At 48.9% G+C, this 21,530-nt stretch overlaps 3 protein-coding genes across 4 annotated transcripts; 2 read left to right on the top strand and 1 right to left on the bottom strand.

The window, feature by feature from the left end:
- The first annotated feature begins 2,684 nt into the window (after positions 1-2,684).
- Positions 2,685-12,639, top strand: LOC120958469 (uncharacterized protein CG5902). 2 transcript variants are annotated; one of them, XM_040381314.2, is made up of 6 exons: positions 2,685-2,878; positions 4,454-4,901; positions 7,570-8,261; positions 9,495-9,580; positions 9,681-9,911; positions 10,009-12,639. In XM_040381314.2, exons 3-6 carry the CDS (start codon positions 7,822-7,824, stop codon positions 10,203-10,205), a joined length of 954 nt encoding a protein of 317 aa, XP_040237248.2. In that variant the 5' UTR covers positions 2,685-2,878; positions 4,454-4,901; positions 7,570-7,821; the 3' UTR covers positions 10,206-12,639. The 2 variants fall into 2 exon arrangements, with proteins under 2 accessions (XP_040237248.2, XP_040237256.2); XM_040381322.2 differs by lacking the exon at positions 4,454-4,901.
- Positions 12,640-14,430: 1,791 nt separating this feature from the next.
- On the top strand, positions 14,431-18,051 carry LOC120958454 (tyrosine aminotransferase). The gene is made up of 3 exons (XM_040381288.2): positions 14,431-15,262; positions 16,651-17,450; positions 17,538-18,051. The coding sequence occupies exons 1-3, from the start codon at positions 15,070-15,072 to the stop codon at positions 17,886-17,888; spliced, it is 1,344 nt and encodes a 447-aa protein (XP_040237222.1). The 5' UTR covers positions 14,431-15,069; the 3' UTR covers positions 17,889-18,051.
- A 1,709-nt stretch (positions 18,052-19,760) lies between these two features.
- LOC120958483 (NADH dehydrogenase (ubiquinone) complex I, assembly factor 6 homolog) lies at positions 19,761-21,530 on the bottom strand. The gene is made up of 2 exons (XM_040381336.2): positions 21,005-21,530; positions 19,761-20,932 (listed from the first exon to the last, which is right to left on the bottom strand). The coding sequence occupies exons 1-2, from the start codon at positions 21,103-21,105 to the stop codon at positions 20,113-20,115; spliced, it is 921 nt and encodes a 306-aa protein (XP_040237270.2). The 5' UTR covers positions 21,106-21,530; the 3' UTR covers positions 19,761-20,112.

Genomic DNA, 21,530 nt, shown 5'->3' with positions numbered 1-21,530 from the left:
CGTTTGCTTGCATCTGACAACCGCGTGTCGCGTCGTGGGCAGCGTGGCAGCATCCTTAATATGCTAAGCACGTGTGCGCGCTCTGCTACTACGCGCCGCTATATGCGGGGATAGCGCGTGGAGGGGGAAGCTTATGAAATTTTGATCACGGAGTAGCGGGTCACACTGGTGGTGTGGAGCGTGGCGATAGATAATACATACAGCTGCCAACAGAACCGCTGGTACAGGTGCAGCGAGTGCATTTGGATTAGATTTTCGCGTCCTAGATTTTGATTCCAGGCAAAACAAGCTTTCCCGGCATTCCAATCACATATCTGTGCTTCTAATTCATTTCTTACCAAGTTCCACTACTGGAGACGATCTAGGTATGGCCAAAGCAACTAAGGTTTTCCCATCGAAAGCATAACCAGTTATGTGTATGGGGCGCCCTAGGTCCATGTCCTAGGTCAAAATTTTCAGGTGAGATGTACTACTCAGATAACTCAAAATGGTTACGATATTTATAATAATGGTCGTAATTATAGTTAAGAGAACTGAGTGGCCGCTTGAGGCCTAAATATCTTAGTCGGTAGGATGTCTTTCTGCTTCCCCAATGCACAACACGTGTAATATGTTTGGATGATGTTACGGTCGCCATGTAATGTATTCGGATGATAGCTACGGTCGCCATGTAATGCGATGATCGTACAACTGTACTTCGAGTACCGTCGCGGTAGGTCAGTTTTTACTGACATGAGCCGAGGTGGATTAAAACTTCGTTCGAGCGGACTTTTCGACACTTGATCGTCCAGGCGATCATAGAAACCTTTAGGAGGTTTCCCTTACTGGAATCGTTGGAGTTTAGAGGCCTTACCTTGGGTAGGGGGACATAACTAAACTCTTTAAATGAGAAGTCGATAGATGTAGGATGGGCATAGTCCTATCCTGACAGTCCGAACGAATCTGACTTGCCATGATCGGAGTTGGTTTTATTTATACTCAAAAGAAGTTAAGGGTTTCTCACATTTGGTTCCGGGTTGTATGTTGGAAAGTTATTGTTTTCACTCAGCTAGTTACGTTTGTCTTTTGTTGACAAGAACGATGGTTCTTGTCACTAAGTTCCTGTTTTGGGTTTAATGCATATACTGTTCCTGCTTATGTTGTACGTTTCGGTTGGTTCTGTTAAATGTGTCACAATTGTTTTTATATGAACGGTGTGGCCTGAGCTCTTCCGGGTGTGTATGGTATGATCTGATTTACTGAATGTGTTATAATGAATGTGTTACAATGGTGTGACTTGGCTTTCCAAAGTGTGTTACTATGTGTCTATGGCTGATAGTGTGTATTACAATAAGTTTTGTATAGCAGATATGCTACACACGAACCTTCCCTGTCATTGACCCCAAATAGCCTAAGAACTCCAGAACTATGCATATGGGACGACCAGTCCACTGCAACTCGGTGAACTGCTCGTTAATCTGCAATACGAAATACTCTTCTGCAGGCTCGCTGGCTGATTAGCGAATTAGTGAATATTCCTGGAATAATCTGGAGGGTTATCTGCTTGCTCGATCCCTCAGTGGGTATTAGTTACGTAAAAGTGTTGTGTAGCAATGATGCCTATAACATCCGCTGTTATTTGTGTAGCTCTTCAAGGACTGTTTCATCTCTTAGACATCCACAATGTATGATATCACAACGAGTTTTCGTTAAACAGTCCCAAATCAGCTATGGAGTTCGAGCAGGCAATTTCTGATCATCCCATACCAAAATCAGACATTGAAGACACATCAACAGCCAAAGCCGTACTGATGCAGCTGCTGTTATTCAATTGTTTGTATGAACTATTGTTCGGGCATAAGTGTAAATGTATGTAACTTTCGCCAATCATAGCAAGTAGAAAGCAACTGTAGCAAAGTTTTATACAACTCTGCCTTCTCTTGTTCAACCCCTTTTCCATCTCAATTTGCAACCAATTTTCGGGCTCACTTGGCCATCTTTTGACGTTACGGTCCTGAGTTGCTTCGTATGTGCAAATTCAAAATTTGAATTTTAATAGCTAGTAAATTCCTTGTGTCATGAATAATTCCTATGCTGCTCTAGAAGAAACAAATGTTTTCCACCAAACCAGTTCATCCCAGCCTCCTTGGTAAAAAAGATTTTTTTTTTATCTTTTTGATTATTTGTATAGAGACTTTGAGCCGATTGGCCTCATTCGTCTCTTTTGCAGAAAATGTTGTATTCAAAAAATAAAACAAAAAACGGATCCTTTTTCGTATGTTTGTTTTTTTTTGTCAATCCTGAACAAACCGTCACTGGTGTCACATTGACAGGTGTTCGACTGTTAGACAATTCCGTCAGCGCATGCGGGTTGGGCATCCGCACAGCTGTTCAGCGCAAGTTGAAATGTAGCGTGTGGTTTCGCAATAACTTCTTTGACAATTGCCATCGTCGTCTCCCTTTTTGGGGCTGTAAGGCTGCACGCCATTGCTCATACGCATGATAGTATCAACAGAAACATATTTTGTATTTTTTGTAATTTTTGTGTATTGCAAAAATTGCTCGACAAGCACAATAACGACTATTTTGGAAACAATCTGTCACCTTATCTGTCATCTTGCTGCCACCTGGCTGTCAAAGCGAACCGTTTGCCACAACCTGTACTGTCATCGTTGACTGTGTTGATCCCCGCTGCTTGCGACAAAGCAGGCAGCAGCTGTACGGTGGTGGTGTGCGCGAGCGAGACAGAGCGCCCGTGTTTATGCAGCCATGGTCAGCGCGTAGAGTGCGCGCCCTCAGTACGGTGGTATTCGTATGCAGCATCGGACGCAGTGTGCCTACACCGTCTCAGCAGCAGCAGCAAAAGCAACACCAGCAGCTAGTGTGAAAATAGGGAAAGGTAAGCAAACCGTTACGGGTGTGTTTGTGAGAACGAGAAAGAGGCAGAGCTCCCCCCTACCCCTCGGTTTCCAATCCGCGGTTCACGGCGTGAAGTTGTTCCGACCGTTTCCGATCACAAATATTACATTTGCCTCAGGCCCTCTCCCTTCCCACAACGAAGAGCACAGAAAAAAGGCAAGGAAGAAGCAGCAGCAACCATCAAATTGGGAAAGGGGAAGGGAAGCGAACAAAGAAATGGTGTTGTGCATCTCTACGGCGAATAGTTTTCCGCGTCTCCACAGCAGCACCACACATCACTTACGTCGAACCCGTATGCGTGTGTGTGTATGTGCTTGTCGATAGAAAAGGGAAGGAGCGATCGCCTTCCAATGTATCCCCCTCCCCGCTCCCGTTACAGTAAAGAGGCCAACCCCTGGCGTGCGTTTCAGTGCGTGTGGTTGTTTATTTATGCATTGCTGTGGCGAAGAAAAAAACAATCTCACAACTGCAACATTCCCTATCCTACCCCCCCCCCCCCCTCTCCTCCTTTATATCCAAATGAAATCCCGAGGAGGCGACGGGGAGTTCGGCGCAAAAAGGTGGAATCCGGAAGAGAGGAGTGCCCGTCAAGTTTCTGTTCCGTTCCGCAATCTCGTGCCTGCACCGTGCAAAACGCACAGCCTGATATGACGTCACACGCACACACACACACAAGCACCATCTTCCGTTTTCGGACGCAAGACGTTTATGTCAGAGGCGTGCGCACACACACACACACACACACACCAGCCACAAATGAGATGAAAATTGTGACACTTTTCTTCTCGTCGCATCGATCTGCCCTTCTGTAAAGCAATCGGGTGAGGAAAGGGAAAGGGGGGGGAGGCGTTTAAGCAGGAGGTGAGATGGTGGCATCGAGTCTGTGCCCACGCTTGTGTGTGTGTGTGTATGTGAAGGGGCTGAAGGTTTGTTTGTTTGTTGCGTGTTGCAGTGTTTGCGTTTGAAGCAATAGTTTGCTACGCACACCACAATAGCTCTTTTACATTCCCTCCTGACCCCCCACCACCCCTATTCGCGTTTTGGTGTGTTTTGTAATTCTTAGCGCAACCGATTCCCATTCACTTCCCTGTACACCGCGCCACAACTCCTTTGTTAAGGGGGCGCCACAACAACAGAAACAAAACCTCTAACGCACCAACTACGGTGTGCGTGTGATTGCTCAACCATGTGTGTGTGTGTGTGTGTTTGATGGAAGAAAATTGTAGGGCTTTCCCGAGAGCCGTCCCCAGCTGAGAGGAGATTTTGTTGTTGTTGTGGTTCGTTTGAAGCAATAACGCAATAGATACAGTACGGGAAATGGTTTCGTCTTGACAATCTGTGGAAAACGGCCAACAAAAAAACAGGAATATGAGTTCTAGTGTGAATGGGTGTGCCCACTATTAATCCTACTGAGTAGCAGGGGGTTTGCGAATGGGGTGGGTGGGGAGGGAATAATGTTCGATGGAACAGAACACAGCCACATTGTGGACATGTGTGAACGATTTTCTAACGATTTGCTTTTTTCCCAAACTTTTTCATTCCCTTTCTCCCTCAGCGCACAGCTCGTCTATGCTCCGTCTATGCATGCAGAGGGCCACCTATGTTGACACCGTGTAGAGCACGCTTAACTTACCCTTCGTGCTAAGGGCGTGCGAGAGAGAGAGAGAGAGAGCAAGACACAGACACACTCAGCGCCATCCTGCCTAGGCACAAAAGATGTCCGAACAGTGAGAATTCACGACAACAGCCACCACCACCACCACCACCACCACTGCTCCTTTTCCCAGCAACTCCCTTCACCATCCCTCCCTCTCCCTCCCTAGTCTTTCGTGCGTGTGCGTGGGTGTGAGTGTGTGTTGTCTACGCAGCTCCGGATCCGGAACGAGTGTGTGCTCGAACGAGGCGGACGCGACTGTCCCGGAAGAAGAACAACTCTCCCTTCCCCCCACAACAACAACAAAAAAAACAGACTTCTTCCGAATGCATACGGCGCAGTTACGTAGGTAAGGATGGAGGGCATATGCAGATGACTTGCCCGTCAAACCGGGCGCAGGTCATCCACAACGTGCGCCAACCAACGGGTGTAAGCGTGTACCGGTGGGGGTTGACTTGTTTCGCGCGAGGGTACTTTTCCGCTGGCTAAACCGGACGCCCCACCGCACTGGATGTGGCGTTCAGGTTTCGGCACCTTTGGCGCTGTTGCTAACGCCTGATTGTTGCTGGCAACCCTGTAAAGAAGGGAATAGATGCTTGTCCTAGCTTCGCGATGCAACGTAATTGCATGCATCTCTCACTCTGTCTCTCAGACCGCCTGGTTATCCGGATCGGATGCTATTTTGAAGCTAAGCTGTGCGAGATGTTGAATCACACTAATCAATATTTCACTGGCGACAGCGTCACGACATGGATTTATTATTTTTACTTTATTCGCAGCACCTTCAACTGCGGTTCACCAACCGGCGCAAAAAGTGAGACACTTGCCAAGTGAAGCTAGGGCAGCAATGAACATTTTCGTGAGACCGTTCTAACGTCTGCACAAAGCAAAACAATAATATTTTCCTACATTTCAAAAACAACAAACATATATCTAAAAAAAGAAATATCAACTCCGACAATGTCCTCATGAACAAGATGTTTTTCTCTCGTTGCAAATTTGCCATTTTTGTACAGGACTTAATAATGTGATTGTATATGTTTTAGTCATTCTTTTACACTATTTTCCATGTTTGCATCAGTTTTGCATTAGACGACTGAGGTTCATTAAAAGCTGATTCCAGCTGGCAGAGTTTTGAGCGTTAGCATTCAAAATTCAAAAGTCAAAATTTGTCAATATCGCAGATCATTTAGTCCAAGATAGCCTTGGGTAGTAATAATTATTGTTATTTAGAAAAAGGATAATGAAAGATAAGGAATATGGTTGAAAAGAAAGAGCAAGAGAGCATTTAACGAGGAGTTAAAGTCAAAATGATCACAATAGTGGTTAAATCATCTGAGACAGGGCAGAAAAGGATCATTATGACAATGGCAATGTGTGTCGTGTTACCACGCCTAGAGGAGGACGGAGGCGGAGGGTACGGGAAGGTACATATAAACAAATAGAGGCAGGAAAATCGGGAGCATCAATAGAAGAAGCAAGTAACCCACCGATGAAACATGCTTGACTGACATGACGTCGCTATTTTTCTGTCGCGAATATGTGCATTGTTTTCGTTCGTGAACATCTCGTGATGCTCATGACATTTTGCAGCAGTGATTGTAATCGCATGTTCATATAAAATGAGTTGTGTAGAGCGAAACATACGGCGAAATGCAGCCCTAGTGAAGTGTCTTTGAACGTTTTCTAATCTAGTGCATCCCTCAATACCAGAAGGATTACATGCAATACTAGCGTATTTCAAAATTGGACGAACTAAACTGCAGTAGAGAGTTCTAGAATAGGAAAGATCTCCAAAATCAGATGAAACTTCAGTATGACTCCCAGGGGTTGTATTTGCTTTGCTTATTACATACCCAAACTGTTGCTTGAAGTTTACCTGGCAATCATGTGTAATCCCAAGGTCAAGAAAATACGTAACACGTGACAGAGATACATTTGAGAAGCTTATAATGAAAAAAATATGGAGAACGAGAGTGAGAAAATGAAATAATGGAATATTTATTGTGACAAAGGCATATGAAATTAGTCGAAAGCCTGTAAGGGCAAAACATAAAAGACTCAGCACGCTACCTTTTAGAACACCCGAAGTGCAAGCATACCACATAGAAAATTGAGAGTTGAGTTTTATACTCTAAAGAACCGATATTTTTGATAAGAACGAAGCCAGGTTATAATTGATGCCCGAATGCCAAGCTTTACCAATTTAGCTAACAGGAGAAAATGTTGTATGATGTCAAAAGCTGCATGGCAAAATCTTGTATATTGTATCTTGGCTTGAACCCAATACGGGAGGAACCCATGAGAGTTGACGACTGTACCATGGGACCACCCCAAACTACATTGATAAAAAAAAACATATGGATAGATACAAAGTTCAAATGCCTTAGAAGTTGAACATGGTTGGGTTATGCCAGGATAATTTGAGATATCATGTTTAGGTCCTTTTTTGGGCACTTTTCCACAAGGTCGGAAATATTTGCAGCGATAGCGATAAGTTACAAATCCTTGCTAGTGTATCGCAAGAATGCACCAATACTGAGACAGGGATATCAGACCAGGATCAGGGTTGTAGGATTGTTTTAACCTAGATAATGCATTATCAACCAATACTTTACTTACAGCAATGCTAGGAAGTCTTAATATGTTTTCTAGCGTATAGTTGAGGGCATTTACAAAAAAGATTGGGGTTATCAATCGGTTCTGAAAAAATGGTTATGCAAATGAGTAGCGAAAAGTTCACAATTGTCAGCAGGGTTATTAGCTTCTTGGGTATAAAGGAGCATTTCGTTGGGTAACGTATTACAGCTTCAACGAGACTTAACAAACCTCCAAAAGGCTGAACCAGAAGTCTAGTAATGCAAGACATTATTATTTCGAAATTGTGTCCCTTTATCTCCTGTCAATCGGAAAATGCCAGGTTAATTTCATTTGAACCTGTCTTCGCTTTTTCTTTGTTGACATGGAAACTAATGGAGTTAATCGGTGTGCTTTCTTTCCTCCCCCTCTCATTCCAGAGTCTAGTTGTGATCTCATCCCCTACATCGACAACGTCAACTCCCTGCAACACTAGCTGCTAGCAGCGCTATTGCGATTTGCTGCGCGCGACCCGAGAGCTTTAGCATCGTTCGTGAAGGTTCGTCGCTTCCACCAAAACCGGAACAGCTGCCCGCTCCTCCTCCCCCTTTCCACCAAGAAAAAAAAAACACGCACACTTACAATCAACCCCGACGCGGTACTCGCGGTAAAAAAAAGACACCGGTGCAACCATGTCGTCCAGCTGCTGCGGCACCAAGAAGCAGAAGCTCAACGGTAACTACTCGTCGGCCAACGGGTACAGCACGACCGGCACGAACAATGCGGGGCCGCAGCGCAACGGCATTGCCGACGCGGGCGGCGCTGCCCAGAACAATCACAACAACTATCACGGCCGGGGAGGAGGCGCTGCTGGTCAACAGTCCCAGCAGCAGCAGCACCAGCACCAGCAACATCAACAGCAGTTATCCTCGTCCTCGTCGTCGTCGTCGTCGTCCTCGTCGGGGTACAACGGCTACATGGTGAACGGGCACGGCAATCACCATCTGTCCCAGCAGCAGTCGTCGATGATCGGCTCGATGCCGGACATGTGCTTCTACTGCTTCGAGGTGCTGTACCGCGAGCTGCACAACCTCGAGGAACCACGCACGCCGTGCTTTACCAACGATCCGTTGTAAGTGGGCCTCTTTGGCAGCCTTTCTTTACGGTTTAAGCATTTCGTTATGCTGTTTTAACTGCGCACGTGTCTAGAGGAGGTTGAATAGAGAGAGGGAAGGACGTTTTAAAAACATAATTATCGAAAAATTTCTTAAATTCTGAACAAAACGGAACGAATTGTGCAGGATTAGTGATAGTACTTAAAAAGCAGGCTTGGTTTTGGCAGTCATCAAAATGACAATTTCTTACTTCTTGTTGGTTTTTTTACTACTATTTTAACGCGAACTAGTGCAGTTCATTTGAACTTTGTACCTTTCGTGAACTTTTTATGTTCAAGGACAACTTACTTCAATTTTTTTTTCTACATTCACTGAACTTGTGATGGGAAAAAATGAAGTTTTCGTCGGAATCGATTCCTACTCACTCCGCAGTTTTCTGGAATCGTTTCGGGATAGTAGGTCCGGAATCAGTTCGCGGAATCGACTCTGGAATCGAAATCGGCTTTGGAATTGGAATCGGCTTTGGAATTGGTATCGGCTCTGGAATCGGAATCGACTCTGGAATCGGAATCGGCTCCGGAATCGGAATCGGTTCTGGAATTGGAATTGGTTCCAGAATTGGTTCCAGAATTGGTTCCGGAATCGGCTCCGGAACCGACTTCGGAATCGACTCTGGAATTGGAATTGGTTCCGGAATTGAAATCGGCTTTGGAATTGGAATCGGCTCCGGAATCGGAATCGGCCCTAGAATGGAATATGTTCCGGAATCGGCTCCGGAACCGACTGCGGATTCGGAATCGATTCCATCGTAATCGGCTCCGGAATCGGAATCGGCTCTGGAATCGGAATCGGCTCTGGAATTGGAATCGGCTCTGGGATTGGAATTGGTTCCGGTATTGGTTCCGGAACCGACACAGGAATCGGAATCGGTTCCGGAATTGGAATCGGCTCTGGAATTGATTTCGAACACGGAATCAGAATCGGGTAGATCCGATTGCGATCTCCCACCACTACACTGAACAAATCTAGCAGGTTTGAAACGAAATTAAAAAATACTCTTTTTAAAATATCGATAAATTGTTACAATTGTTACAAATGTTAGGCCCATAAATTCATAGCTCAAGCCTCTATCTAACACCTCACAGGTTGAGTAATCAATTCTATTCCTGGCTGGCTACACCTATTTTTTTCACCAAACAAAAAGAAATGATCTAACATTCCCGAAATCTCTTTCCCAAAACAAAAATCAGTCCACTGTTCGTGACATGGAAAATCGGCAAGGACAAGCGGCTGCGCGGCTGTATCGGTACCTTCAGCGCAATGCGTTTACATTCAGGTGAGTTGGAGCGGCGTTGCGTATTCGCTCGATCGTCACCGTGTAACGTTCACCAATAATAAAATTAAAAAAAACTCCCCAAATCGTTTTCCCGTGCCAGGACTTCGCGAGTATGCAATAACAAGTGCTTTAAGAGACTCCCGTTTCTCGCCAATCACCCGTGATGAGATCCAAAGACTGACCGTCTCGGTGTCAATCCTGCAAGGCTTCGAGGAGGCGCGCGGTTACCTGGACTGGACGCTCGGCATACACGGCATCCGCATCGAGTTCTACAATGAGCGTGGCTCGAAGCGCACCGCGACCTACCTGCCCCAGGTTGCGACGGAGCAAGGTAGGCATGGCCGGACAAAGACAAGACCGACCTCAACCTGTGTCTGACTGTAACACTCTTCTTTCTCTTTCTCTCTCTCTCTCTCCGTCCGTCACAGGCTGGGACCAAACGCAGACGATCGATTCGCTGCTGCGGAAGGGCGGCTACCGGGCCCAGATCACGCCCGAGACGCGCCGCTCGATCAAGCTGACCCGCTACACCTCGCAGGAGTGCCAGATGTCGTACAGCGAGTATCGCGAGCTGCTCGAGAAGCAATCTCACTACCACGGCCAGCTGTGTAAGATGCAGTGCTAACGGCATCGCCCGACCGGCGGCACCGCGGCGACCGCCCCACGCCCTTGCCATCGCTGCCCAACCTCCTCCTCTTCCTCCCCGTCCCTGTCTCTGCTGGCTGCTGCGGCCTCCTTCGACCTGCCCCCGCTTCCCGGCGCGTATGGCAAGCCGTGCCGGTACTCACCGCTCTATCCGCGCTTCGTGACGCTACTCTTAATACGCATTATCACATTTGTTTTAGGATAGGCCATTTGCTTTAAAGAAAAAACAAACAATCACACGGCGCACGGCATTTGCGGTATCGCATCTTTATGCAATAACCTGTTGCAGCCGTTGCCGTGTGCTGCCCGAATGAAACCCTGCGCTACCAGCGCTAAGAAACACACAGACACACACACACACACACGAGGATGGACGAAAGCGGAAGAAACTCGAAAAATCTTATTACACGTTAAAATTAAAATTACTAAACACTCTCTCCCATACACACAGACACTAACAACCATGGGGTTTGGAGCGTGGAATATACCTAGACTATATTATTGTTTAGCTTTAGGTTGCGCTGTGTGTGTTTTGCTGTGTTTCCGCGTTTGCGTTTCGTTTTCACAGTTTGTTTTTCGCCCCCTTCCTGCGGTATCTCTAAAACCTTCTTAACGTGCGTCTCGTTACGCTCTTGGCGGCGTTAGCAAATAGGGTTTGCTTTCTTTTCTTTCTTCTCTCACTACTGTTTCGTTGCACAACGAACTAATTAGTTTCCAACTATCAACAGCGTGTCGTGAGGCATACGCGTGCGGGAAGCATGCACTGCGACCGCCAAGAGCTAATGGGGGCAGCAGATGGTTTGTTAATGTTAGTACAGTTTAATAATGATATAGTTTGTTTGTTTTTTTTGCTTTCCTTACAATCCCTTCGTCCCTAGCTGTTAAGGTATGGTGAGCGGAGGTGCGAGTCAAGCATTCGCATCGCAACGCGTCATTGTAACCCGTTCAGAGATAATGAGTGGGCGAGAAGAGACGAATAACAGATTAAAAAAACACACACACACTACCACTCCCATTACTGCTACAGCAACAATACGCCAAACACTGCAGGGGCTGCGAGAGCAGGATAGTAATGCACTCGCAACAACAACAAACAACCCCCCCACCCCTCCCCCCAAACAGAAGCCAGTGATGCAAATCAAGGTGCAAGAAGCGCAAAAGATGGGGGAGGGCATTCGCACACTAATACGGGCAGGTTTTGTTTGTGCGCGCGTGTTTTTGTTGCATTGATTTTTATCTTTCTCTTCAAAACGGGCAGGAGTTTTAGGAGTAGTAACAGCCCAAAAAAACGGGAAAAGCAAAAATGCAAAAACACACAGCTCCTTTCCCAGCGTGCCGCTGCATGGCGCAGGCCAATATTAATAACTCAAGAAATAACCATATTTAGTACAGGACACGGAAGAGAAGACCGAAAGCAGAAGCTAAACGGTTGAGCTAAACAAAATAACAAATACAAACAAATGCAATGAAATGTTGAACCAAGAGAGAGAGAAAAGGAGAGCGCGAGAGAGAGAACAAGAGAGAGAGGGAAAACGAAAACAATGAAAAGAAGGGGAAAACACGAAGCAAAACAACAACAAAAAGATGTTATACTATATATTAGACATATGTTTATATTTTTTCCTCTGATAGGATGCGATACACTTTAAACACGAAGAAGAAGAAGAAGAAGAAGAAGAAGAAGAAAACAGATTGTAAGAGAAAGCACAGGAAAGAGATAGAGAGAGAGCGAGAAAGGGGAAAACATGCAGGTGATAATGTGATTGCACTTCACTGCCACATTACTTTAACATAAGCAAACAGCGGAAGGGAGAAGATTACGTGAGAGGAAAAGGCTACTAAAGCATAGCACACCCCTAGCACCCTCTCCATTCAGCCCACCTTTGCTCTCCCCCCCTCCTCCTCTCGGTTCCACTCATCCTCCACTGATTAAATCCTCCCCAGGAAGAGATGGTCGCCCGCGTGCCCGCGGAGGCTGCTGCTAAATGCGCAGCTTTTAGCGAATCTGAGCCGCTCCCCACACATACATACATCAAGCACGGAGAGAGACAGGAGGGTGTGTTTGTGTGTGTGTGTGTGTGCGAGTGAGTTGTACAAAATATGCGCACGTACGTAGTTTTGCATTGGCAATACAAAACAAAAAACGGGGGCACGCGGCGCGGGCAGCTTCCGATGGCTTGCCGAGACCAGAGCGCTTGGAAGGGCATGGATGGAAGGAAGGAAGGAAGGAGTAGCGGGGGAGGGGGTGGGTCGCGTTCGGTGCATGGGGAGAGGGTACGGGGCGCGTTCGCGAGTGGCGTGAAGAAAGAATTTCCCTGCAAACTCAAATTCCAATTCCAATATAAACAAAACAAAACAAAAAAAACAGGAGGAGAAATGGTGTTGTTTTAATAAAAATAGATTCTAAAACCCAACACGCCTCTTTTCGGGGCCTCTGTGTGTGTGTGTGTGTGTACAATCTTTTAGTCTGAAAGGGGAGGAGGGGTGGGAGTTTATTGGTTACGGGTTTTGGGAGACTGCACCGTCGTCGCCTTCGGTGTTGCGTTTTATCTCAATTTATTCATGTCTCTGTGTGTTTCCCTTGGCGTGGGAAGAAAATGCACGGTTCGATGGTGCTTTATGCCTGCGTAAGGGAGGCACGATCGCTATCTGTAACTGCTCCTCCAGCACACTAAAAGCGTGACAGCGAGAGAGAGAGAGACGAAGACTTGGACCTATATGTTTCGTTTCTCCCGTCGGACGATCACTCTATTTCTTAACAGAATTGATAAGCTTTGGGAGGGGAAAGGTCCAACGGTGGTGGAAGATGTAACGAGATTTCTAGAAAACTCCCGAAATGTCGCCTCGACCGTTGCCCTTCGTATTCCGTAGGGCCTGGCTGAGCGGGGTGTTTGTGTCGTAATGTCTTCTCACTTACTGATGTCCTAAGATATCTCTAGGCAAGCGTTACCATTGGGCTGGATGTTCTTCCAACACGACTGCCCTGATCACTGATGTCATCCAGGGGTTTGTGTACATCATCGCACTTACCATGTCCTTTCTTCGACGCAGTAACGCCCAGAGAGATCCAATCCAACTCCAATCTCCAGGCAGAGTCTTGTAGTCAGAGACTCCTGTGTATATTATCTCTCTCTCTCTCTCTGTCTCCAATTCTCGAATCTCATGACATGACAACCGGTACCGACGACCTCCTAGCGACGAGTCCGTTTTCTTCCAGTGTCTCCGAGGCGATGTCAATAAAACGTGAAAATAACATCAGCAACCTGTTGCGGGCGATGTGGATGGAAGTCGGAGATTGGCAACGTAAACGGCCTCCTCCAGGAATAAAGCACACACACACACACACGTGCACACACGGGCACTCAAAAAATACAGCGCAAAAGGTGCCTCCAGAGGTTCCAAAGTTCGAACCTGGGAGCCTGGGAGATTGGGATTTGCAATTGCAAACAAGGAAAGAAGAATACAACCACAACAACCTGTGTGCAGGTGGCCGTCGCTGCACCGGCAGTATCCTTCCCAGTCGCCAGGAACGTACACTACAGCTCCGAATATGTGTGTGTGTGTGTGTGTGTATGTCTGTTTGGAGGTTAGAAAATAGTGCGGCCTAGTAGCTGACGTTTGGACGCCCGGCGGACGCAACAACCGACACACGCGCCCGGGTACAGGTTATTATTCGCAGTTGGTAAAACTCGTTCCGCGCGTGTTTTGTTGTTGTGCTCTCGGCTCTGCATCCTATCTTGACTCCCCCCCCCCCCCCTCCACCCTCAACTTGTGCTGCGTTCTTCATCTCCAGGTTCGTCTCCTATGTCCGACTGCCGAAGTCTTTCATCAATTTATCATTGATGTGTATGTGTGTCGGTTTTATACGATTCAGTTTTTTTATTGTTATTTTATTTTTGCAACTCCCCCTTTTCCAATATCCTCTCCTATCCCCCCCCCCCCAGTTCCCCTCTCCCGGCTCCCTTTTAATTCCTGGAGTGTTGGCTCTTCCGTTTTCGTGCCGCCTCAGCCGTTCCAGCCGAACCCCGAGCGGTGGTCCCGAGTGTGCCTCCATCTCACCCCGGACCCCCGGCGAAAACGGACGGGGATTGACGACGAAAACAAACTTCGTTGCAGTTGTCGTCGTGGTCGTGGTCGTCGTCGTCGTCGTCGTCGTCATCATCATCGGAATCCAACTGGTTATTGGGATGCTGCGAAGGTTTATAAACGCCCGCACCACCGTGGAAGAGCGGCTAGTAGTGAACTGGTATCCAAACGCGACGCGATCGAGAGCATCCCCCCGAAAAAAAAAAAACCAAAAACGAAACTACGACCGGGCAAGATATACCTATAAGCTATCTCTCTACCGAAACTACCGAAAAACAAAGAGTCCTCTGTGTTGGTTGCTGTTTTGTTGTGGTGCACGGTATGCAAAAGCTGGCGAAAGACATTGGAGTGGTTGAGTAGTGGTAGTCAAAGTTGAAATTGTGCAAAACAAGAAGCAAAAGTAACAAAAATCAAAAGTAAAATAGACGACGAACCCTTAAATGTGAGCATCACTAGGCTGGGGTAGTGTGCTGGTTACGGTGTTAAGGACCTGCGTGCGAGCAGTAATTACAAGCAAACTTCCTGGAGCACCTCAGGACTCCATCGCATAGCGAAGGCTCATGCATCGGCGAACTCGCGCTTGAGGCACCATTCAACCAGGGTAACCAGTGCGAGCGAGCGGCTCACGGGGCTTGTGCGGGGACTCTTTCCCGGAAGCAGGAGGCAAGTGGTGGCAATAAGGGGAAAAGGTAGTTACATTTCGCCCATATCAGAGAAGCTGTCGGCAGCGCAGTACCCACACCCGACATTTGGTGACTATGAAAGATCTGGTCGATCTGCCAGCGACGCTTCACCAACTCAACAACCAGCGCCCGATCAAGAGCAAGCGCAACCGATGGAACGTGGCAATATCGGAGTTCGCCCGGCTGACGCATAACCCGATCCGTGCCATCGTCGAGGGGCTGAACATCCAGCCGAATCCGAGCAAGCCGCTGATAGCGCTCTCGATAGGTAAGTGATAGGGAGATCCTCGCGCGAACTTCTTCGCACAAACTTAAGCACAAAAACAGTATATAGGCCAGAACAGCATCTTGCGCAATCGCTCCGCCCTGCTGCCTCCACGGCACGTGGCGTGCAGGCTTTTGTTCGTCGCGGGGCCCGAGGTTCGTCGCTTGCTTTTCGACTCCAGACACACACAAAAAGGCCCACAAAAGCCCGCTGGTCAGGTTTGGAATTGGCTTTGGTATTGGGTTCTCCGCTTCGTCGTATCTCTATGTGCGTTGCCGGATAGTGAAGTTCCTTCCCACCACCCCCATCTCCCCCCAGCAACGCTCCGTTCGAGCTTAGTTCGAGTTTTCTAGCCGAGTGCGGTATTTGCATAGTGCCCAAACTGCTTTGTCACTGTGCCGCGGTGTCATTTCTTTTTACCTCTCCACCACCACCCCCAACCATGGAGACGGCCCACTGCGCCAATCACGTCTACTGCGCCAATCACGCCACCTTGCGCGACCGGAGGCGCGCGCGCGAACCAATCAGTTGCGCCCGTGCGCGCAGCCAAACAGGTTTTCCCGTCCGGGTGCCGCTGGACCCGAAATGGCAGGACCCATACCCGGCAACACACACACACACACACACACCTACAAAACAAGAATGTATGTTCGAAAAAGTAAAATCCTGAATTCCTTCCCAACATCAACCGTCTGGAGGGGTCTCGATCGAGATTTGGATGGATTTGATATGGTTTTTGGTTTGGTCTGCTGGACCTGGCGCCTGGTGTGCCTTGTCCAAATGTCCCCCCCCCCTCCTCCTCTTCGTCTATTCATTCCACCTCCAACAACAGTTCTATCCTAGCTAGCAGGAATCCAAAGAATCACACCTTCTTCTAAACGACCATCTCGCAACGAACTGCATCTCCAACAGGTTTTGTTTTTTCCTCTCTCTCACTGACGATTGGGGGAGTCGACGAGCCTTGGGGCCTTTTCAGCTTTATTCGGCAGCTCTGGTGGCTTTCACTTCGTAGCCGCAGCCTGAAATTCTGACATACGCTCCCCTCTGTAGCAACGAAGACGACGGCGACATCATCCAACGACCAAAACGTATCTCACACAATCCAGTTTGGGATTTCGTTCCTTTTTTTTTTTGTTTTGGTGGGTGGTTTGGTTGGGCTGGGGGAGGGGAAGGGGTGGTTTTTAGTCAAATCCAGTTTGCCGTCCTCTTCTTTGCGAGATGTCCCTTGTCTTGGGGCGGTGAGTTTGTTGCGTCGCAACTTCATTTTGGAGGCTTGCTTGCTATCTCTCCTCCCATTCCCGTCCATTTGCACTGACTTTCGCTTCGTTGTTGTTTTCTTTCCTTTTCTCTTTCCCTGGACAACTCCAAACCAAATCGCCGCCCATCCGCAGGTGATCCGACCACGTTCGGCAACCTCAAACCGTCGCAGGAAACGGTCGACGCGGTCCGGCAAGCGCTCGAGGACGGCAGCGGCAATGGGTACGCGCCGGCGAACGGCCACCTGGAGGCGCGGGAAGCGGTCGCCCGGTACGTGCAGCACCAGGGGCCAGTGACGGCGGCGGACGTGATCCTGTGCAGCGGGTGCAGCAGCGCGCTCGACCTCTGCATCTCGGTGCTGGGCGGGCCGGGCCGGAACATTCTGGTGCCGAAGCCGGGCTTCTCGATCTACCGGACGCTGGCGGAGGGGTTCGGCATCGAGTGCCGGACGTACGATCTGCTGCCGGAGCGCAACTGGGAGGCGGACCTGGTCCAGCTCGAGCAGCTGATCGACGAGCAGACGTGCGCGCTGGTCGTGACGAATCCGGGCAACCCGTGCGGCAGCGTGTTTCCGCGCGCCCACCTGGAGGCGATCGTGGACATTGCCGAGCGGCACTTTGTGCCGATCATTGCGGACGAGATCTACGAGCATTTCGTCTTTCCCGGGCAGGAGTTCCACGCGGTCAGCACGCTGTCCCAGCGCGTCCCGGTGCTGTCGTGCGGCGGGCTGACCAAGCGCTTCCTGGTGCCGGGCTGGCGCATGGGCTGGATCATCGTGCACGACCGGGACGGGGTGTTCGGGGAGGTGCGGCGCGGGCTGGCCAACCTGTCCGTGCGCATCCTGGGCAGCAACACGCTGGTGCAGCGCGCCCTGCCCGCCATCCTGGACAACACGCCGAACGACTTCTTCGACGATCTGGTCGCGACGCTGCATGTAAGTGGTCGGAGTGCGGAGGAGCGCTAGCAGGCGGCATCAACCACAATGGTTCCTTCTCTTTTGTTTTCGTTTTTCTCTCCACAGCGCCACGCTGAGCTGGCGTACAAGGGCATCAAGCAGATCCGGGGCCTCAACCCGATCATGCCCGGCGGCGCGATGTACATGATGGTCGGCATCGACGTGGAGCACTTTCCCGAGTTCGAGACGGATCTACGCTTTGTCGAGGCGCTGGTCGCCGAGCAGAGCGTCTTCTGTCTGCCCGGCCAGTGCTTCGAGTACCCGAACTACTTCCGCCTGGTGCTGACCGTGCCGGAGGAGATGATCGTCGAGGCTGTGAAGCGGCTGGAGGAGTTCTGCGAGCAGCACTACAAGCTGGACAACGATCTGCTGCTGCAGCAGCAGAACGGCCTGCTCAACCAGATGACGCAGCTGTGAGTGAGGGAAATCGAGGGGAAATGGAAATGGGGAGGAGTTGAGTGAGTGAGGGGCGGAAGTTAATACCGGACCCGCTCGGTGTAATGCGATGTAGCTGTAAGGTATATATCTTTTTTCTATCTTGGGAAATAAAGGTGGATATTTTGTCTCTTTTGTTTTTGTACACCATCTTAGTTGTTTGTTTTTTTGTTGTTGTTTTTTGCGCCATACGAAAACCCCACTACCAGGAACGGACGTCTGCAGGCTCTTTGAACTCTAACTCCAACTCCAATCTTGACCTTGATCCTGGTTGAGTAACTCCAGGACGTGATACTTCGAATTTCCAACGTCTTTCAGGCATTTTCATGAGTTCTTCTCAAGTCCTAGTCCAGAATTTCTAGGAGTCTCGTGCGTTGTCGGATCTTAAGTTGAGTCTTTCTATCGATGTTTCACTCTGTCCTTGGTCTTGGCTCGGTTCTTGTCTCTTCCAATGTCTAATTATTCGATTTGTTAGACTTACGAATGCCAGCATTGTGACCCTGTCCTAGGCATTCGCCTGCCACTATGCTATCCTGAGTGTATATCGCTATAAATTTCTTGTTCGTATTTCTAGTATGTCGTCTTTAGCGAAGCAACCAAAGAACTTCTGTATCTGATTGGTGTACTCTGCGAGAGTTTAACTTATGATAGGATCATATTTTTAGATCGCAATTCCTGTACACCATGGTCTTGAGTATCTAGAGCAGGGATCTCCTCAATACAGTACTTCTCATATTTGAGTTTCTTCATATTACAGTTTTCTCATACATTAAAAAAAAGTAAAATTAAGTTTTCACTGGCAGCATTATAAGGCCTCGCAAGGGACACTTTTAGCCAGTGGGTAGTAGTTGGGAGACCTCTTATGTTAGAGAATTGCCATATGCTTCCGGTAAAAAGGTTGCAAGGTTGTTGCAGCCCATGGCGGATATCACGCAGACTCGAAGTAAGCAGACGATCAGTTTGATTGTCATACTTTTGTCAGCTCATCAGATTTCCATCAAAGGTACCTAACTTCAAGCGTAAATCCTTGAGCAGGCGTGTTCTTCTATTGAGGGAATTGCTTTGTTTCTTAATCAATTTGTTATATTCGTTACAGGATGATGGGAATGAGTATAGGAAAGTTTCCAATAGTCGTCCACCGCGCTGTGTTGTGTAGGTTTGTGTTGTTCAATGTCCAACGCTCTTAATCTAGGTTCCCTTCAACAATGGAACTATGGGAGATACAGTGTTTCCCATGGTTTGATTGTTTTCTTTAATTGATAGACTTCTTTTAACAAATCCAATCAACTTGAGGAGCAACAAATTTATCGTACGACCAGTTGAAACATATATGGAGCACAGTCAATAAATCATGTGACAATAGCAAGACAAATGTTGAGAAAAATCACCACCCTGATGGCCCATTACGGCGCAGTATGGCGCTACCGCATGCAGAGTAGCACAATTTCAAGTGTCCAGAATTTCCCCTCCTCTTTAAGATGCGTTACGTAATTGCAGGATGAAGCCTTAGCAACGAACGACGGATGAGCGCATGGGACATCCAGTAAAATCTGCTTTGGACCAGCTTCTAAGGTCCTTGGACTATTTTCTGCGCGCAATTTTGTATGTCAACCGACTATTGGAGAGTGAGGGAGAGAGAGAGAGTGAAATTGAGAGAAACTAAAACACCGTTTGCGCGCCCGGAAAAGACGTAACACATTCATCCTCGAAAGGTTGCAAATTCAAATCAGGGAAATATATTCTATTTCACTTCTCTTTTTTTTGTTTTCTGAAAATCAAACTTTAGCCTTTCCAAGAAAGGAACGCTGAAGTAGTTGATGTACCTCCAACTAAACTCCAATGCGCGGTGAAAGGTAGTTTTATGAGTATTTTTATCCCACGGCGTGCAGAAGAGTTGAAAACAGTGACCGATGCAACAACAACAACAACAACAAGCGCGAGTTCTCGATCACGGCCAACCGGCTTTCCAGGTTGGCGCAGCTTACAGAGAGCCGCAACATTGTACGGCGGTGTATGTGTGACTGCGCGGCTTTACGTAATGCTCAGCGCGCCGATCGAATGGTTTGTTTGTTTGTCCGAGTTGTAGTGATTCATTTCAGCGGATCGCGTCACAAGTGTGCCTTTTTTGTTGTTTGTTATTGCTTCCTTTACTTAATTTATTCTACACAACTAACCAACAAATGTATGACGCGGCCCCCCTCCGGGCTCAGTAGTTCCCGCGCAGCTTGCGCCAGTACAGCACGAGCGGCAGCAGCGAATCGGTGCGCATCACGCTCGCGTCCGTCAGGTGAAAGCTGGCGAGCCGCAACCGGTGCAGGTACCGCTCGATGCTGACGCAGGGGAGAAAGATGGGCCGAACCGGGCGCGGCACCGTCCGGATCAGCCCCTTGGCCGTCTCGAGATGGCGGAAGGCGACGCTGGCCAGCGCAAACGTCACCTCCTCCACGCCCTTGTCGTCCGGCCGGTTGCGCACCATCCGCTCCTGGTTGACGCCGTGCGCCATCAGCAGCTCCTGCGGGATCGGCACCGCGCTGCGGCGCGTCTGGTACGGTATCGAGCGGAGCAGGTTCACGATGCCCTGCGCCTTGCCGAGATGGGACGCGGCATGGTCGCAGTGCACGTTGCGCGTGCCGTGCACCTCGAGCAGCAGGTAGAGCACGCTCGCCACCGCCTGCTCCGCGTAGTCCTCCAGCTGCTTCACCGTGACGAAGTGCAGGTTCGAGTTGGCCCGCGCCGCCACCAGCCGCTGCAGGTAGCGCTTGGACAGCTTGTGCTCGCGGACCGCCCGGTGCAGCTCGCGGATGACGGGATGGTCCGGCACGGCGCGGGCGTCCCCGTCCGGCGGCCGGTACAGCGTGGTGACGGTGTTCTCCCAGAACTTGAGCGGCATCACGCCCACATTGCCGGCGGACACCTTCTCGCTCACCTTCGCCACCTCCACGTTGAAGGCGCGCACGGCCAGCGCGCTGCGCCGCTCCGGATTCTTCAGCAGCAGCGTGCAGAGAAAGTTCTCCTTGTCGTGGTTTCTGCCAACCGCGAAACAGGCAAACGTTACACAGAGAGCGCTAAACAGCACGGGGTGATGATTGGCTGCTTACCTAACGAGACTGAGGCAGACGTTCTGTGCGCTGGCATCGCTCGATGCCGTACGGCGGACCGTTCCACTCGGGGCGTATCGAACCGCCCGGCAGCACCACATGGTGGTTTCGATTGAGCAATTCGAAAAACAATACTATAAAAAGTTACCACGCGGATGCTGCTTCTTTTTCAGTGGTGCATGCTGCTGTCGTCTCCCTGCCGTGTTGTACCGTTTGCCGGTATTTTTCACTGTTTTTGCTTCACCACCAAACACCCCGCGAACCTGTCAAAACAGGCACCCGCATACGGGGTGTTGTTATTGCGGTGAGCTGGAAGTAAGGGAACGGCTGGGAAGGGAAGGAAGTGACAATAACAATAACAAAACCAGATTTTGACAGATGCCCTACGCTGCGCGCTACAGCAACGGCCACATGTGATAATTCCGAAATCGTTCGCAAGGATTTCATCATCCAAGACAAAAAAAAATGCAGCCGCGCTTATCCGATGCGCTCCTAATCCTGTCGCTCTTTCCAGTTTCATTGGATG

Source organism: Anopheles coluzzii, chromosome X, assembly GCF_943734685.1.
Source record: "Anopheles coluzzii chromosome X, AcolN3, whole genome shotgun sequence".
Lineage (NCBI taxonomy): Eukaryota > Metazoa > Arthropoda > Insecta > Diptera > Culicidae > Anopheles > Anopheles coluzzii.
The sequence above is the reverse complement of the archived record's forward strand: the minus strand, read 5'-3'. Positions and strand labels throughout refer to the sequence as shown.

What these genes read in the sequence shown, in the direction of transcription:
- LOC120958469 (XM_040381322.2), top strand. Translation starts at nt 7,822, where the DNA reads ATGTCGTCCAGCTGCTGCGGCACCAAGAAGCAGAAGCTCAACGGTAAC. An exon ending in TGCTTTACCAACGATCCGTT is followed by an intron (nt 8,262 to 9,494) that starts GTAAGTGGGCCT and finishes AACAAAAATCAG; the next exon opens with TCCACTGTTCGTGACATGGA. An exon ending in CGCAATGCGTTTACATTCAG is followed by an intron (nt 9,581 to 9,680) that starts GTGAGTTGGAGC and finishes TTCCCGTGCCAG; the next exon opens with GACTTCGCGAGTATGCAATA.
- LOC120958483 (XM_040381336.2), bottom strand. Translation starts at nt 21,105, where the DNA reads ATGTGGTGCTGCCGGGCGGTTCGATACGCCCCGAGTGGAACGGTCCGC. An exon ending in GTCTGCCTCAGTCTCGTTAG is followed by an intron (nt 20,933 to 21,004) that starts GTAAGCAGCCAA and finishes CGCGGTTGGCAG; the next exon opens with AAACCACGACAAGGAGAACT.
- LOC120958454 (XM_040381288.2), top strand. Translation starts at nt 15,070, where the DNA reads ATGAAAGATCTGGTCGATCTGCCAGCGACGCTTCACCAACTCAACAAC. An exon ending in GCTGATAGCGCTCTCGATAG is followed by an intron (nt 15,263 to 16,650) that starts GTAAGTGATAGG and finishes GCCCATCCGCAG; the next exon opens with GTGATCCGACCACGTTCGGC. An exon ending in ATCTGGTCGCGACGCTGCAT is followed by an intron (nt 17,451 to 17,537) that starts GTAAGTGGTCGG and finishes TTCTCTCCACAG; the next exon opens with CGCCACGCTGAGCTGGCGTA.